General features: G+C 34.4%; 1 protein-coding gene and 1 long non-coding RNA gene across 4 annotated transcripts in view; one reads left to right on the forward strand and one right to left on the reverse strand.

The window, feature by feature from the left end:
* Positions 1–19,364, reverse strand: part of LOC141404851 (uncharacterized) — a 312,536-nt gene that overhangs the window by 102,029 nt on the left and 191,143 nt on the right. The gene's annotated exons all lie outside the window — the stretch shown is intronic.
* LOC141405774 (serine proteinase stubble) overlaps positions 1–19,364 on the forward strand; it is a 39,534-nt gene that overhangs the window by 7,823 nt on the left and 12,347 nt on the right. For 2 of the 3 annotated variants that reach the window (XM_073990465.1, XM_073990464.1), the window contains exon 2: positions 17,737–17,919. In XM_073990465.1, the coding sequence (XP_073846566.1) occupies positions 17,737–17,919 (183 nt within the window). Of the gene's footprint in view, positions 1–7,832; positions 8,177–17,736; positions 17,920–19,364 lie in introns of those variants that run through there. The other variant, XM_073990466.1, reaches the window with a different exon arrangement.

Consider the following 19,364-nt stretch of genomic DNA (forward strand, 5'->3'; position numbering starts at 1 on the left):
AAGACAGTGTAGTTTAAGGAAGTTACTTATTTAATATCTATTGCTAGATTGTAATTTAAAGACTATTCAACATTGCTAAGAAAAAAATTTAATGGAGTTGTGCTCTTTACTGTCCATAGAATCCCAAAAATTCGTTATACAAGAAGTCGGTATATTGCTTCGAATTATCGGGTTTAAAATGCGAAAGAACCACCTTCTACGCACCATATTACGAATTAAGACAGTTTTCAATTTATCGATAAAAGGTTTTTTGATCTTTAGGGAACCCACACTTTTCTACACTAAGGGACATTTGTTTAGCGTTCACAATCGATCGCATGAATAACGCCACCTCGACTATCTCATTTCACTTTTTTCAAAATTATAAAAAAGAATAAAGAGATTCACACATATTTCCAACAAAAATACTCATTACAAATTGACCTACTAGCTCATTATTTTAACAAGGGCATGTCACTAGTAATCAGTACTTATATTTTGGCCATTAAAAAGTAGTTACTCTGTGATTACTTCCAAGTCGTAACTACTTATTTAAATAATTATTTATCTACTTTTTAGTGGCCAAACAATAACTACTGATATCTAGTGACATGCCCTTGTTAAAATAATAATGTGCTAGTAGGTCAATTTGTAATGAGTATTTTTGGTGGGTATATACGCAAATAGTTTATATAAATGCATAATATATAACTAATTTGCATAAAAAGAAGTACAAAAATGCAGTTATCTTCTAAATAAATGTGCCAAGAACAGTTTTAATAGTAACTAGCATTTTCGTAGATGACACAAGGAGTTTTAGAAGTTTCCAGCGTAATATTGGTAACAAACACAACAAAGAAAAGTTTTTGTATTAGGAAGCATCGACTTACCCACAAAAAAATTATATCGATGCAAACAGAGTCACACGGACTACCTTCGATGAAAATCCAACGTCCTATAAACTGCACTTAAGCAAAGTTATTAAGTTTGGTGAGGGAGGTAGGTATTCGAATGTATTGTCCGATATATACCTTCAAGGTCTTGGGTTGACTTTATCGTGACCACCAGCCATTTTAGTTGGCCACCGTAGGACATAGACTAATGAAATATGAACGCCGGAATGTTCTCATCTGTTTTGTTCGATTTTTTTTGAAACAGAGGTCGTACGATTTTTTCGGCTTTTTGAGTGACAATTCCGAACTTTTGCGAGGTTGTCCGATATGTATCTTTCTTGGAACTTGATATATTTTTGGAAGAAACTTTATAGCGCGCAAAGTTTCCGCCAAAATGGAATTCATAAGTAATTTTGCTCATCGGTCATTTTAGTTGGTGGCAACAGAGATTTTTAAAGATTTTGGGCCATTATGTCAGGAGGTATAGACTTGCCCCCTACAAAAATTGACCGATCTGGTCCATACTAAACCTAATCTATGTCGGGAAATTACGAAGAACAATTTTTGGACCAAATCGTGCTAATCACTTTCGGCGAAAATGTTGAAGCTTGTTTGGGAGATACCGGAAAGAGTGAACCGATATGGTCATCTTCCAAATTGATCTAAGTTTGAAGAAACAGTAAAATATATCAGTCGGCTTTGTCGACAGAGATATACCCTCTGCCTGTGACATAATGCAATTCAGCAAACCCAATACGGTTTTCTCTTGAAGTTTTGCGAGAACTATCCGAAATGAAGTTTACAATTTATCCGCGAACAAGTCTCGATATGTTCTTAGGCGAAAATGTTTGCACTTTTGGGGGGGAAATACCAGAAAAAGTGGGACTTTCCCCTTAAAAAATATTGTCGTAATATGAACCGCTGTAAAAATTTCAAAACTATCCTGGACATGGCCTTAAGCTGAACGCTTGCTAAAAATTTTGAAATTTTGTGTGAGAGTTACAAGAAGGAGTGGACCGATATAGTCCATATTCGAACACGATTTAAGTGTGAAAGAAATATTACGATGTGCAAAGGTTGGACCACTGTCAATCACTTCTTTCGATAGTTATCGTGCCCATCAGGCGCTTTAGTTGCTCATCCTGATTTTTTTAGAGATTTTGGAGCGTTGCGTCAGTGAGCTGTAAAAACCACAAGAAGTACTTTCGGTAAAAATTTGCAAGGTATCCTCGAAAAGTCCCTAAAATACGCCTAAGCAAACATGATAAACCTTAGTTAGGGCTGCACCTTATGATTTTTTCTAATATAGACCATTTTTGAACTTGATGTACATTTGAACTTAAAAACATTTTACAATGAGCCAAGTATCAGCCAAATAGTGCTCATCAGTCATTTGAATTGGTACCCTGCCGGTACTTAGAGCTTTTGGGACAATATCTGCGAATGTATGGACTTGCCACCGAAAATATTGTAAAAAGGGCCGAGAAGTGTTCCTAAACTGCACTCTTTCCAAAAATTTTGGACCAAATTGGTTATCGTCAGCTCCGGTCTGACAGAGGTGCGGAAAGGGCTAAATATACTCCAAATTGCCTGTAACGTATTTCGTCTTAATAAATGTGGGGTCTAAAACCACTATTTCGACTAGACCCAAAAGTACCAAAGTGTATATTAGGGTTAAGACTTTTTGACATTTTTTCTCATGAATGAATAAATGAACTTGTGCATATTAATGACTAAAATTACGTTTATTGAATTTCAGTATTATGTTTGTGAAAGAATTCTATGAAAAGAAAAAACAAATGTTCTCAAAAATTATTTCCTTTGGCACGAATGCATGAACTTTTGTCAATTAATGAATAAAATGACTTTAATTCCATTTAAATATTTAGAAATATCACGCACAAACCACTTTTATTAATTGGTATGATTTATGAAAGAAAATTATATATGTTATTAAATTATATACAGTTTGTCAAGTAATTGTTTTCACATTAAGAAAACAAACACTTTTCATGTTATAATTAGGGAAAATGACAAATAATTTTGATAAAAACTTCGGGTTTTTTTTTTTTTTTTTGTAAAAATTAGTTGGTCGACTTTTATAAGACCAGACTGAATATATAAATAAAAAATTAACTCACATAGTTCAACAATAATAACCAAAACTAAAAATTAACATTAATGCAAGGTGTCAAATAATTGTTTTCAAAATGTAATGAAGGTTCAGAAATATCCCACGTTTACGGTAAATGCTTAAAAATCATGACATTTTATGAATATTATTTTAATAAGGATTAACTACTAACAAGTGGGTGCCACCGTGGTGCAATGGTATGCAATGGGTTCGATTCCCCGGCCAAGCAATATCGAACAATTTTTCAACGGTGGCAAAATACCCCTCAGTAATGTTGGCGACATTTCCTGAGTATTACAGCCATGTAAAACTTCTCTAAAAGTGATGTCTTAAGACACGCCGTTCGGACTCGGCGATAAAAAGTAGGTCTCATATCATTTAGCTAATATGAATCGGGGTGCACTCATTGATATGAGAGAAGTCTCCCTTGTCCCGTATAGGATGTTTGTGGAGCAATTATATATAACTACTAAGAAGTACCAACAATATTAGGTATAGAATATCCCTACTAATATGTCTACCATATGCACCAAGGGGGTACCAGATCATATTACATGTAAACAGGGTCCTATAGGTCTTAAACCGGGAATATCTGAAAACTAAAATGTTTTGTGAGTTTTTTAGTTCACCAGGATGTACTCCAATCAATAACAATAAATATTACCTATAGGAGAACTCGATCAGGAGAGTTGCCAGATCGACTAAAAAATACCAGACCCTATTAAAAGTAAACCAGAGTCTAAAAGCGGTTTATGTAACTCAAAATTAATTAAGAGATAAGAATTTTTCATGAAACAATCGAAAATAGCACATTTGGAGACTAATGTTCTTTATGAATGTGTGGTGTACAGATTTCTAAAATTTTCAGAAACGCTTACTACGACCTATTGGAGACATTTCGTGTGCTTTGAAGAAATGCTGTGGCATATTTTTCTAAACGAAGGGGAAATAATGCTACAGTGTTACCACGGAAGCAACGTCTCTGAACTGGCTGTAAATAGTTAAAATCAGATGTCTATTAAAAAATCAGCATAAACTGCAATATCTTGCATATGTATTTCTAAGCCATTTTTGTACTAGTTTGTCATATTTTGATTTGTTTAAGGAAATGTCCTTATCCCTTAATTATACCCTCAGCATATATGCTAACGAGGGTATATACACTTTCATACGGGCGAAATAATGGTTTTAGACCCCAAGTATGTTTGGACGAAATGTGTTTTAGACAATTTGGAGTTGATTTAGCCATGTCCGTCCGTCTGTCTGGCGGGCTGGAGCGCACGATAACTCTCGAACGGATCAAGCAAATCGGTCTAAAGTTTGGCTTTTGTAATATTTGGTCCAAAATTAGTTCAAGTTCGAAGATGGGTTATATCGGTCCACTCCTTCCGGTACCTCCCCCACAAAAGTTCGAAAATGTTCGGAAAATGTGTGCGCTCGATAACTGATTTGGTATATACTTTGCAGATCGTGGTATTTCTACCAGATTTAGATGAGGTTCCAATATGAACTCAATCGGTCCACTCCTTCGGGACCGGGAAAAGTTCAGTTTAGGACCAGCTCTCTAATCGCTTCGATTTTTGTTATAAAAACTTCTATTCACTGCCCCCATACGACGGTATAAGTTTCATCAGGGACAAGTCCATACATTCTGAGAAAATAGCCTGGGAGTTGCAAAAAAAAACTCCTATGACATCGTGTGTAGTGGTAGGAGCACAAGATAACTTTCGAACGGATCTGACGATTCGTTCCAAAATTTGGCCTTCGTAATATTTTGTCCAAACTCAGCTTAAGTTTGAAAATAGGCAATACCGGTCCACAACTTCCGATACCTCCTCCACATAAGTTAAAAGCTTTTAGCTAAAATGGTGCGCACAATAAGTCTCGAAGGCAGTAACCGATTTGGTCCATACTTTGCACATCGTAATAATTCTGCAGATCTTATATAAAATTCGAATATGGACTATATCGGTCCATTCCTTCGGGCACCTCTCACACAAACTTTCGGAAAAGCCTAGTTTAAGAGCTGCTCTAAAATCACTTTGATTTTTGTCGCAGCCACTAATATTTGCTGTCCCCATTACGACAGTACAAGTTTTTTCAGGAGCAAGTCCATACCTCCTGAGAAAATGACCCGAAAGTTGTAAAAACTCCTTATGGCACCATGTGTAGACTAGACTTAGTATAAGTTCGAAGACTACTCCTTCGGACTACTGCTTCGTGTACCTTCTCCCCCACAAAAGTTCCAAACTTTTGGCTCAAATGGTACGCGCTATGTATGTTGAACGAATCAACCAATTGGGTTAATAATATTTTTGTACAAATGTATTTTAACTTTGGTCCATATTAGTCTTCTCCTTAGGGTACCTCCCCACAAAATTTCAACATTTATGTTTTAGTGTAATTTAGGTCTGTTCTAATATTATCAGACAATTTATTCCGATGCTACCCCAGGACTACACGGATATTATGACGTAGTGGCCCAAAACATCCAAGTTATATAGTTGATGATATATCGAAAACATGACTCTCAGATAAGATTCACTTTCAAAATGGACCATGCCAATGCATTTCTTCAGGTACCTCCTCCGCAACACTTTTGAACTTTAATCCAAGTATATACTTTTGTCAGCAAATGGTACGTCTAAAACGGGCCACAGAATAGGAAAACATCCGATTATTGGGGAAAATGATTTTGATTGTGTAACCTGTAGTGGATCTGCCTATATATAGCCTGGTATTGTTAATAATTTTTACAATATTGCGGAATTTCGATTTTTTTGTTTGTTTTTTATGTTTGGAGCAGAAGATGGTATTTTTGGATTGCAATTAAAATGCTTGAACAAAACAAATAAATCGTTGAACAAAAATTGATGTTTTTGTTCCTACAAAAGCGAAAAATATGTTTTTTTCTGCGTGTAGATGAAGGTTTCAATTCACACAGGCTGAGGGTATATCTCTGTCAGTTAAATAAACCACTTTTAGGCCCTGGTTATGGACCTAGGTGGCCTCGTTTACTGTTAAAATGGTTAAATATCTGAAGATGGAGAGGAAAGAAAGGCAGAAAAGACTGTCTTTATTTCTTCGCGCAGTTTACATTTAGAAGCGTATTGTCCCCTAATCTCTTTGATTTACGTTTGTGGTACAAACAAAGCAGATGTAATTGAATTAATTTTTAGCGGGTAATAGTCCTTTGGATTCCTATATAAATACGACAAAGCGCAAAATTTAAATAACAGACTTAAATTGTAGGAATCAAATAGTCCAATATACTTTTTAACACAAATTCTGACTGACAAGCTCTGGTTAAATGGTTACGAAAAATGTGCATTCCACCGACTATCAAACAAATTCGATTTCACAACTACTCAGTTCACTTCAGCTATTTTACCTGCAAAATGTCATCCCAAAATTAACCCATTAAAAATCCAATACTAGTTCCAACTAAATTATGTTCACTGGAATATAATTTCGCCCCAAAGGCAGTTTTTTTGGAGCACAGCTATCAAAACAAACCCGATCGTTTTGCTGGTGTAACAAGTTCAATGGCATGCAATTTAGACATTAATATGTAGCTGCAAGCGAGTAAACAGTCAGCCAGCTACAGCGTCATCAACGGCAACAGAGTCGAATGGAGCCATCGGCAGTCAATGGTGGCAAGTGTGTCCGTAAAATCCAGGAAAACAACTTTTCCAAGGCCCGGACACAATCATATGGTTGTTGCAGCAGCACAAGCACCAAATAATGCTTAAAGACAGACAGACATAAACAAAATCCAAGCTAGTCAAATATACAAAAACACCAGCAGTACACATGTACTCAGAGTAATTTTATGCACACTTGGAGATTGTCAGACATACCTAAGAGTAACAACTCAACACTATTCCGATTCCGTTAGGAAGAAGAAGCAATAACAAAGAAATAAATAAGTTAACATCAACACCAACAATTCCAACCACCCACGGCAAAAGGAGATCACTGTTTTTAGGCTTCCTCTTCACACTTACATTTACAACAATACCACCTGCATAAGTAAGCCCCACTGGATCCACTACGTTGAACAATAAACAACAATTCAATTACAGCATTTTGCTGAAATGCGCATGCACACATCCATCACAGAAACGTTATTTAGTTGGAGTGGAAGAAGAAGACAAGCGACTAAGCCACAGACGAGTTTAATTAAAAACTTTAATCAAAAGAAAACAACCGAAATAAAATACAAAACTCAAAACAAAAACATCAGCGACGACTACGGACGACGACAACGACAGCAAACAAGTGCAAAGAAAGGCTGCAATAGTGGTGAATGAATGAAGAAATGCTGAGTAGTTGGACGGATGGTTGGTTGGCTGGCTGGATGGATGATGACTGGATTGGGCTGAAAAGTGAAAAGCGTATGCGATACAAATTCGTGGAGTTTATTTCTGTGTTTTTGTTGGATTATTTTCTTCAGTTGGTTTCTTCTCATTAAAAGTTGTGATTGCTGTTTTTTTTCTTCTTTTACAACCTGCTGCTTCTGCTGTTGATTTGTACCTGAAATACGAAGCGTTTCATTTCAGGCGTTTAGTTCTGATTTGTATTCGAAGAAGAGCGGTTCGTGAAAAATTTTAGCAACAAGCAATTCGTTCGAGGAAATATCTTTTGGTGTATTCGATCACAAAAAGCTTTCTTTTTTTAAAGTCGCTCCCAATCCTCAGTTCCCCCACACCCATCATCTTTCCCAACAAGTGTACAAAATTTCCTTTCGCTTTCAACGCCAACGTGAAAATCGGTGACGTCGATTACGTTTTTTCATATTTTTTGTGAAAATTTTCTTTGTGAAGCAATCCAAAAAAGAAAACACACAACATAATAATGGAAAATTGCTAAAAGAAATCAAATTGAAAACAAAAAAGAAAAGAAATCCAAAGAAGTGAAAAAATATTTGTAGCAATGTTTTGTTCAAGAACTAACAAACGTCACCGCCGCCACGCATGCAAAAAGGATACATGGCTAAGATGGACATTTGAAATTATGTGTCTCTTTGTCCATTCCAGCCATTCGCTGTCATCGTTGGGTTACCCAACACCACAGCAGGAACACGATCTCATTATATTGGATGCTCTGTCACGACGCAGTGGACCCGGTTATTATGGAGAAAACTCCGTTATGGAAATGCTAGCAAGAAGTATTGCAATTTGTTGTTGTTTCTTTTTAAATGTTGATTGTGAACTCTAACACTATCGATGATAATCGCCACAACTCTATTTATTTGACATAATATGTATACGTCATATATTTTACGTCAAATAAATAGGGACACAAATATTTAATACTATAATAAACTCTAGTGAAAATGTCATAGTTATGGTACTATTTATGACAATCCTGAACTTGAAAGAAATAAAAAAATTAAGTTACAGTGTTCTATTTAGAAATGCACTGAAAACTAGAAAATAATTGTTCGCTTAGTCTCAATAAGTATATTCTTGTTCATGATGGAATCTCTCAAATAAAACGCTTGCCATTTAATTTGGTCACTATTTTAAATTTTAATGCAAGCGTTTTATTTGAGCGATTCCAAAATGTAGAAGAATATACTTATTAAGGCTAAACAAAAAATTATTTTCTAATTGTTAATGCATTTAGAAATAAAACAATGTAGCTTAATTTTTTTAATTATTTTTTTATTTTTAACTTTTTAGTAAATACATTTTTTGGCCACTGAGAACCCCATAACCAAATTGAAGCCAATTTAGACCAAAAATGTAGATTAAAACTTTAAAATGCCAGTGATCGGGTGGTACCGCTATATAGGGGCTATACCAAAACCTGGACCCATGTCCACAATTTTTGGTGGGAAAGTTTCTGTACCATTGAGAACTCCAAATGCGAAGTTAGAGCCACTTCGCGCTAAAAATTAAAATGAAATCCTCAAAATATCTGAAATCGGATGGTTCCGCAATACGAGGGCCACTAGAAAATTATCTGGCCTAGGCAACACGCAGCGTCGCCAGGCTTCATTTGACTTTTTTTGGAAAGTTTGATAGTTTTTAGCCTAAGCATACTCAGGGCAGTTTGACACACGACCATGTGTTGGGTTGTTTACAGTGCCTTGATTGAGACACCTTCAAAACATGATTTTTGAACGCTTTTACAGCATCCATTTCTGCGGCCAAGTGTTCATGCAATATCAAATGTTAGTTGGTGGAATAAATGCCCAAGGCTGCCTCTATCTCATGGTATATGACATGGCGATCTTGCATTATCCGTTCACACACGGCTTAATTTTTTCTGGCATAACTACCCTCACGAACTTCGTTTTTTGGAGAGTGTCGGCCACGATTGAATTGATGGTCCTTTATCGGCATACAAAGATTTAATTTGCACTCGATGCACTCTTGCCGTGATTTACACGTCGACAGTTATGAAAATTTATCGGACGAAAATGTTCACAAAAAAGTTCCATTTTTTTGCTAAGTGATTTTTTCAAGTCAATGTAAACAACCCAACCCAAAAAATGTCAAATGACGCCTGGCGACACTTCGTGTTGCCTATGCCAGATAGTTTTCTAGTGACCCTCGTATGGGGACTATAGGATAAAATGGACTCATATTGGTATTCATGTATTGTCATCCAAATCTACACTTTCTTGCATTTATCAGGCCTTTATCTCACAAACGAATAGGAATTTGGCCTTGCTGTCTTTAGCAATATTGTAGCCCTAAACTAGTAGAACTTGTCTTTTGAAAAAAACCACATAAGAAAAACTACATCTAGGGCATCAAAATCTATAAAATATAGAAAATTTTATATAATTGCTGAAATTCTGGTCAGTATCATCTAAACTATTGGGAGTTGAACCAAGTAACCTTTAGAAAAAATCTTCCCAATAAAATTATCAACAATTCTTTAGAAAATTCTGAAACTCTAATATGCTTACTTCATGTTGTTTCAGCAGTATTTTGTATCATATCTTTTAAAACACTGTTCACACCAACAGGTTATTCTCGCATTTCGGATTTCACCACACTATTGACATATTTTTTAAATGTACATTGAACAATATACTGAAAACAACGTGATAGAGGCATTTTACAGCAATGATATGTTCTGAAGAGTTGTGTATTACATTCCAGGGAATATTTTTCTAAAAGAAAATATGTAGAAAAAATTTACGGTTTTGGAGATACGGTGCGAAATGTATAAAAATTGTCGAATTTTTGCATAATTTTGAAATTTGAGGCAATAAATGTAGTTTTTTCGAGTTCGTTATTCCTCCAAATATTTTATTCTTGTCCTTATCTACAAATTTGCTTCAGAGGTCAGAAGAAGATTCGCATTGATTTCAGAGATATGGCCCCGAATTTCTTTAAAAACTCAATATTTTACCATGTTTAGATGGGACCATAAAATCCGAGCTGGATCTGACACAACAAAACCCAACTAGGGTTTCTTGTCGTTTGGGTCTGTACTTTCAAAAAATCCTCAGTTCGAATTGTTTGCACAAGATCACCTTAAAAATGTTGCACAGTGATATAATCACTTATTTTAATTAGTTAGCCGATTTATTCAAAACAGAGCCAAACATGGAGTCCTTTGTTGCGTTTACCTTCCACTTTTGGAAAATGAAGAAGACATTTTTAATGTCAATTTGAAATAAGTTCATAATCATGCATCAAATTTTTTGATTGAACCCATCTTAACGGCAAAATATCACAATTGTCTCATAAAACGTTATGGAGAACAAATATGTTGTCCATAATCTTGGACACTTGGCTATGCACTTTGACAAAAATATTATTACAGTCGAAATCACTTATAACATCACTGTTTATAACGTCATATCGCTTATAACGACGAAATACAAAAGTCCCAAATTTCTGCCCTTTATAGCCCACACAAATAAATATCGTTTTTAGCGAAGTTCTTGCTAATTATGGTAAATACACACGTATATAAACTCTAACTAAGGAAACAAAGCATTTTGGAAAGTATTTAAATCTTACGAATGGCTATATCCTTTATACGAAAAAGTAGGAAAATTGAATTTATTTAAACACAAACCAATATATTTATACCCAGAAATCACTATATAGTACAAAATCACCTCTGAATTTCGACGATCTCTTGACCGACGTTATAAGTGTTTTCGACTGTAATTTCAGTTGCTTTCAAAAAATTCCCCTTAACCTTCCACATATCACACTATGGTTTGTGGAAGCTCATATTTTTTTTAAATGTATAACCTATACAAACATACAGTGCTGCTCAAAACATTTGCAACTCAGATGCCTTTATCACATTTAGACTATTTTTAAGGACATTTTATGTTTTGAAATATATTTATTTTTGCAATTTGATTCTTTATTGACCCTACTTTCAAGATTTTAAAATCATTATTCAGTTCTAAACACTTATGTTACAGAAATGCGTGAAATGTCGGAAACTCAAGTGTTTTAGCCTGCTCAAAACATATGCAACTCCGTGGTTCGAATATTTATTAACTAATTTTTGTCGAGTTTTTTGTATTGATTGGCATAAGATGGTTTTTAATCAGAAGTAGGGGGCAAAAAGCTTTAATGAGGAATACATTTCGTGCCGCCTATGTTTAATTTTGATAGACAAGTATGCCGAAAACAAGACATTTCTAATTTTTTAATAAAAACAAAAGTTATGGTCCGAAATTTGTATCAAAGATATGAAAAATCTTTATTTCTGAAAATTGTGGATCCAACGCAGTCCAGAAATAAATATAAGAACATGACAATATTTAAAATTGAGCTGTATACCGCGTAAAAAGTACTAAAATTGCGATAAGATGGGAAGGAGGTGAATGTACAACTAGATCTACTGCGGGGGATAATCAAATAATGATGCGAATTATTAATCAGATCCCTCAGAGGTCATCAACAGACGTTAAATAAAGGCTTTACATCGATAATTCTATACAAAACCCTCTGATACATACCATAGATACCGGTGTACCAATATGGGCAAATTTTAGGAAAACAGTAATTTCCAGGAAAAGTTCAATTTTTCATATAAATTTTGCAAAAAATGATTGGAATTGATTTTGGAGTTATAAAATCGAGTATTTTTCGTCGATTTAAATCAATATTTGAGTTATATGACTTGAAAAAAATGTACTTGATTACCAAGTCGAATGATAATCGAATTTGTCCCCTTATACAAAAAAATTGACCCCAAACGAAGATGGTGTTTTATATTGACCTGGAGGTATTTTTATAGACAGAGATGATACTAGAAGCATGAGGTCGAGATATTTATTGGATTTAAAAACTAACCAGACATATAATATGTCGAAATCGCACCACGTACACACCAGAGATGTCGTATAAGAGGGTTTTTTGGCATAATACCGCCACTAAACGTATGTATAACCACGTAAACCTAGCAATTTTTTGCAAATATTTTTTGGGTTCTTATCGGACCCGATCAGCTTAAGTGATCTGAATTCATAAAAAATGTTCCGGTACCCTAAAATGGACTCTACACTATTAAATATCTAATAAAACTTTTGTATTTAATAATTATCCTTAGAGACAGGATTCAACAGGATATATTAATTTATTTAGTTACCTGGATACCTTTATGATGTGTCCAGATAATAAATAAAAGGTTAAGCTCACAATATATTATCAAAACACAAATCAGATCTTCAGATTTTGAAACAAATTTTCTAAGTTGCAAATGTTTTGAGCGGGACCAAAAGTGACTCCGAGCTTTGTTTCGTGTATTTTTGTAAAATAAGTGCAATTATTGCCAATTATTTTTTAAATCTTTAAAAAGGGGTCAATAAACAATCAACCTACAAAAATATTTGCATTTCAAATCCATAAATTACCTCAGAACTATATAAAAAGTGAAGTAGTCATTCCAGTTGCAAATGTTTTGAGCAGCACTGTATGATGATTTCTTGTATAAGATTTCTTAAAAGCCTTATATAAATAACAAGACATTTCCATAAAGAGGAAACGAGGAAACGGCTTTTATAGCAGAAACCATTCTAACGATTTCATAACACATATAAACAGAGATTCCATACCCAACACAAATTTTGGTGCCACATGATCCGATTACAAAGTAATGTAAACAAACTGTTCTCTACATTACGAGTAGGCTGAGACTTCTTAAAACTTTTACAATGTGTATATTGACTCAGACTGCAAAACCGAGGTTTGTGAGTTTACCCCTCACCGCGACAACTAGGTTTTTATAACGAAAATTCGAAAAGTTCTTAATGTACATGCTCGTTTAGCTACAAATCAGAAGTCAATTCCGACACAGGCCTAAATAAAGTATAAGGTGCGTTCAAATTGAACTTATCCTAAGAGTTCTAAAAATAAATATAACATATGTATGTTTTTTCAGCGTATCTGTCGACTATTGGTGACCACTGAACTACATATTACGTAGGATATTGCCTTTATTAATTTATTATTAGGTTATTAGGTTTATTATTAGGTTAATTTGTAAGTATTTACCAAAAAGTACTACAGGAACTCGTTATTTGGTGTGTTTTATTTTGGGAGTCATTCCTTTCGATAGCTATTGCGCCCAAGAGTAATTTCAGTTTTTTACAGTATAAGTTAGAGGTTTTCGACCACTACGTCAGAAAGCATTGATTTGCGCACGAGAAACATAATATCGCTGTAAACAGGACCACAAAGAATAACATCGGTATGCATTTCCAAAGGATCTTTGAACATACCCTAAACTTCACTTAAAAAAATATGGAACTTTTGTCAGGGAGGTACCCTAAAGAATGGACTGATATAGTCATCATATTGGAGCAAAAATATTACGATGTGCAAAGTATGGACCAAATTGGTTACTGCATTCGAGGGTTATCGTCTGCACAATTTTACCAAAATGTTCTGAAATTTTGTGGGGAAGGTACCTGAAGGATTGGGCCGATAAGACCCCATTTTCGAACTTAAACTAAGCTTGGACAAAATATTACGAAGGCAACATTTTAAACCGAATCGGCTGATCCGTTCGAGAGTGATCGTCTGCTCTAGCCAGACAGACTGACGGACACTGTTAAATCGACTCCAAATTGTCTGAAACGGATTTCGTCCAAGCATACATGACCCAAGTATGTTTGGACGAAATCCATTATTTCGCTGAGGCACATTTTGGACGTACGAAAGTGTATTTACCCTCGTTGGCATAAATGCTGAGGGTATGAATATGGACCAAAACTTAAATTTGGATATTTTTCCCACAAAAGTTAAGGTCAATTTCACCCGCTAAACACTACTCGGTAATTACCTAAAGTTATTGGCATTCTCCTTGACCAATACTCTTACCTCGTGCAAAAACTTATCAGAATTGAACTATAATTGCAACGTCTAGGGTGATTATGGTGCACTGCACACTAGGGTTATGCCTTTTTTACAACCTCATATACCTGTATCATATTTTGATGAACTTTTGCCTAAGATTAGATAAAATCTTAATTATAAGTTGATTCGACAAAAAGCTCCCGCACAAAAAGCTTTCAAAAAATTTTTTCATTTCATAGGATTTTCACAAAAATCATTTTTTCAAAGTGGTTTGTGCGTGACCTTTTTTAATAATTAAATGGAATGACTGTTATTTTTGGCATTAATAGGCAAAAGTTCATTCATTCTCGCTACAGGAAATAATTTTTGAGAAAAAAAAGGTCAAAAAGTCATAACCTACTGCACACAAATAAACTTGTGGGATACCTGTATATCGTCACAATAAATGCCACATTTTCACACAAAAGTTTTGTTCCATTTATACCGCTAAATATTATCTGATCATCATGTGAAATTGCTAGCTTCTTCTTTGTCATAAACTCAAACCTTCGCGTCGATCGGACTATTATTGCGCTTAGAGAGTAGCTACAAAATCCGGTAAAAATTACGTATTTTGTCCATTTGGCCTCTTACACTTTTTAATGAAAAACGGACGGACGTCGCTATGTCGTTGAAATATGAAAACTGGTATAATTGGCGGTTACATGAATTTTTAGCAAAACAAACTTATCCAAATTATCGATAGCAAACACAGGCATATATCTACTTGTTTCATCCGAACTTTAATATTTAAAGAATTCTGTATATTGTGTATACAGTGGCCCACATGGCTGAAATAATATTTCGGTTGTGATTCTGATTACAAAGATATAATATTTATCGTCGGCAAGTCCTTTTAAGTGTCATAGTGACCCAAAACTTTTAAAAAATCCTGCGATGACTTTGTAAAATGACTGGTCGGCCCGATAACTATTTCAAAATTATATTCAGTTCCACGATCATTTTATCTACTAATTTTTTTGATAGGGGAAGCCAATACTTCCTGAGATATGAGCCCGGAAATGTTTGTGCGTTTTGCGTCTGCTAGAGGAACAAAAAAAATTACGTTTGGAACTTAAAACCTTCATTTGTCTTCTACGAATATGCCACAGTATTTTTTGATTACCTGCACTAGTTTTTTGACTTTTTGGCCTTTTTCTCAAAAATGATTTCCTGTAACAAGAATAAATGAACTTTTGTCTATTAATGACTTAAATCGCGTTTATTCTATTAAAAAAAGGTCAAGTACAATCCACTTTGTTTTTTTAGAAGGGTTTGGCGTTTTTTATTTTGCTTACTATTTGTTGCTGTCAAGCTTATTCTCATATTTGTTGTTCTCAAATTTAAAAACAACAAGTTTAAAGTGGGGTGTAGTTAAAATTGATTACTTTTGGGGATGGCAGAGAATACTAGTTTCGCCCAACGCCACTTGGACTCATCAGTTCTCTTAGTTCTTTGTATTGAAACAAAGAACCCTTCCCCAATTTTATGACGACTCGAGCTCAAGAATAAGTGTGACTGATGAATTCGTTTCAATGCGAATTCAACCGAAAACACCTAAAAACTCTCGTAGCCGCATATGTAAACCAAATTAACTACTCCCACTGTCATGTGTCTCCACATTGCAGAGAATGCACATAACTATTTTGATAGTTGTCGAAAAATAACAACAACCAATCGTCCACGGTGCTCTGTGTCTACTTTTTAGATTCACTTTGGCAGTTTTGTTGAGATGTATGTTTTACTTACTATTTGTTGTAGTCAAGCTTAATCTCATATTTGTTGTTCTCAAATTTAAAAACAACAAGTTTAAAGTGGGGTGTAGTTAAAGTTAAGTTTTTTTATTTTGGATGACGACTTCTATTTTGCTTTTCAAAATAGTCATTGTTTTAATATTTTATTAAAACAACTTTAATTTATTAACTATTTTTTATTGTATTTACTCATTTATTTTTTTGTAATAATACTGTAAAAAGAAAAAAATCCCAAAAAATTATTTCCTGTAGCACGAATGAATGACTTTTTACCTATTATTGACTATAATAACTTTTATTCCATTTAAATATTGAAAAAGGTCACGCACAAACTACTTTTATCTTATATGATATATGAAATAAAATTATATATGATATATAAGCAATGATTTGATGATAAAATTAGTGAGAGATAAAAAGTTATGCCATTTTGGTTATGTCGTGTGGTTCCAAAAGCTTATTTTCAGTTACATATCTGCTTAAGATGACTTGAAAAGGTCGTCAAAAAATCTGATATAGACAAATTTTCAAATGAATTTTTGCGTGAGCTTTTTTATCGAATCACTTTATAATTAAAATCTTATCTTAAGTAAGAACTCATCAAAATATGATACAAGAACACGAGGTTGTAGAAAAGTAACCCTAGCCTGCACATTCAAAAATTTCACGCCTTTTTGTGCAGGATAGCCCATAAGGCTGGAAATCTTACGCTCATATGATGTACAGCTATAAGCAATATTGGAATGCACAACAAAGTAACAATCATTACTCTGCGTTCTCTTATCTTGTGTTGCATTTAGTTTGCAGACTTCTTTTCTATACAAAAACAGAGTGGTTGACTTTTGTTCTTATTTTGAGTTAGCAAACAATTTTAGTTTCTCTCTTGTGCTGATATATACAAATTCTACAACTGAAGTAAACGATAAATCACCAACATATTGATGCACCTACTTAGTAGAGTTGTGCCAATCTAGTTCAATTGAAAGACCTAGTTCACTTTGTAAGATAGAAACTTTAAATGCGTTTTTTGAAGTGGTAGTCCACTGTAGCTGGAAAATGCATGCATTTTTGTTAGGCTCATTAAGAAACTCAAATCTAGTCGTCATAGATTAATTTATTAAAAGAATGCCTGGTCTCTTTACCTATATTTCTAGCTAGAGTGGCCAGCGAAAATCGCTTTAATAAAAAGAGTGTTTCGTAGATGGTCATATGTCACAACACTTTGTAATATTTGCCAATAAAACAAATTCGGAAAGCAGAATAAACTGTGACCTTCCAGTTGATGAAAACATCATCTAACAAGTTTGGTACTGGCGCAAATGAAAAATGTTTTCTTGGGCTCTAAAATAAATAATTTTTTTCGGTTGTCATCAAAGAAGACACAACTAAAAAAGTATCAGTCGGCTTTGCCGACAGAGATATACCCTCAACTTAGCATAAATGCTGAGGGTATAAATATACAACATAGCCTAAAATATAATGTCTATAGTTGGTATGGGTAATATTTTTTTATTGGAACTATATAATATTTCACATAAATTGTTTATCTTTTCCAATTTAGAGAGAATTATGAACTAAGGAATAAAAAACCAAATTCTAAATAAATAAAAACCGTATCTAAATATATTTCTCATTTATTTCAGTGATACCACAAACATGTCGCTATCGTGGTCAAAAATTCGAATGCGGTCTATCGATATCATGTGTTTTGAGTGGTGGCAAACCTTTGGATTTATGCTCCGGTGGCATGATATGGTCCTGCTGTGTGGACAAGGATGAGACTAGCGAAGAGGAAACCACCAATGCAGGTCAAGTCAACAATACCAGTAAGTATGCAATGACAAAAAATCAGGAATATAAATAAGAAAAAAAAAACAGAACGCTTACTTCTCCATTTAATGCTTGCTCTGCAAAGCAAAAGCCAAAACAAATTTACACCCGCATAAAAAAATATTACATCAATACTACTGCAAAAATTGTGAGTGTACATACAATACATACACACGTGCAGTGTTGTTGTGCAACGTTATTTACCTTAAATTGCAACAAAAATTCAATTTAGATTTGTAGATCAATTTCGCAAAACTTTGTCGGTATTCTACAAAATGAAAATGCTTTTCGAAGCACCATAACAAGAATTGCCAGCAACTCAGTCAGCAAGCCTGCCTGTCAGTTAATTGGTGTAAATGGCTAAACAAATGTAGTAATTTTATTGCATGAAGCATGCACACGCTTCGCTTTGCCTCGTATCATCCAGCAAAAGCGCAGAAACAAAGTAACAGCACAGAATATCAGATCTTACATTTACAATTCAATGCCAGTAGCCTGTTTCACGCTTATCAATTGGAGAAAGAAGAAGACAGAGTGTAATTTGGGCTAATTTGAAAAATATTTTTTTTGATTGCACAAAAAAAGGAGAATACTTTGTATTTGTTCTACTTTTGCGAAGAGCCCCTGAGATTTTTTACAATATGTAATTTTTATGGATGACACAATTTGATTTTGCGTATGACATAAAATTACTATCCAGAAGTTCCAAGGCGACTTTGTTTGGTAGAAAATCTGTATAAATGTTTAATTGATAATGTATTTATGCTGGATGCATGACCGCAAAGCATGCAGAAAGTCGTGTGTTCGTTTTTATACACGCATCGCACTACATGCTATATACAGGTAATATTCAGTTTCAAAGTTTCTAGTACCATCCCCACAAGTGCCCCAATTTTCTTTACTTTAATTTTAGGCTAGATCCAGTTAAGATCCCAAATGAATTCAATTCCAATTTTATTTAAAACAAATAAGTATGTATCCGTCAACTGTGCTGACGGAAATATACCCTCAGCCGCTGACAAAAAAAGAAAAAAAAACCAAACACAATAATTATGCCGTATATAAAATATATAGATTTTGAATCAAGAGTCTGCTTTAAAATCTGTAGGTACCGTAATGCAGGGCTATACCAAATCATTGACATATACCAAACATTTTTAGTAATCAAACTTCTTCATAAAGGACTCCAAATATGCGAGAGGAGATCTTAAACTTCTCTTTTTCCTAAGGAGGTACCCGAAGGAGTGGACCGATATAGTCCATACTCCAACCTGTACATCACTGGATGAAATAATACGATGTGCAAAGTCTACACCAATAAGAAACTCCCTGCGATAATTATCTTGCGGATTTGCCATTTTGGTTGGTGCCGTCGGGGTTTCTTGGAGCTTTTAGGCCAATATCTCAGGAAATATGGACTTGCGCAAGTAAAAAATTGTAC

This window comes from Musca autumnalis, unplaced genomic scaffold (assembly GCF_047663935.1).
Source record: "Musca autumnalis isolate F117 unplaced genomic scaffold, ASM4766393v1 scaffold_5, whole genome shotgun sequence".
NCBI lineage: Eukaryota > Metazoa > Arthropoda > Insecta > Diptera > Muscidae > Musca > Musca autumnalis.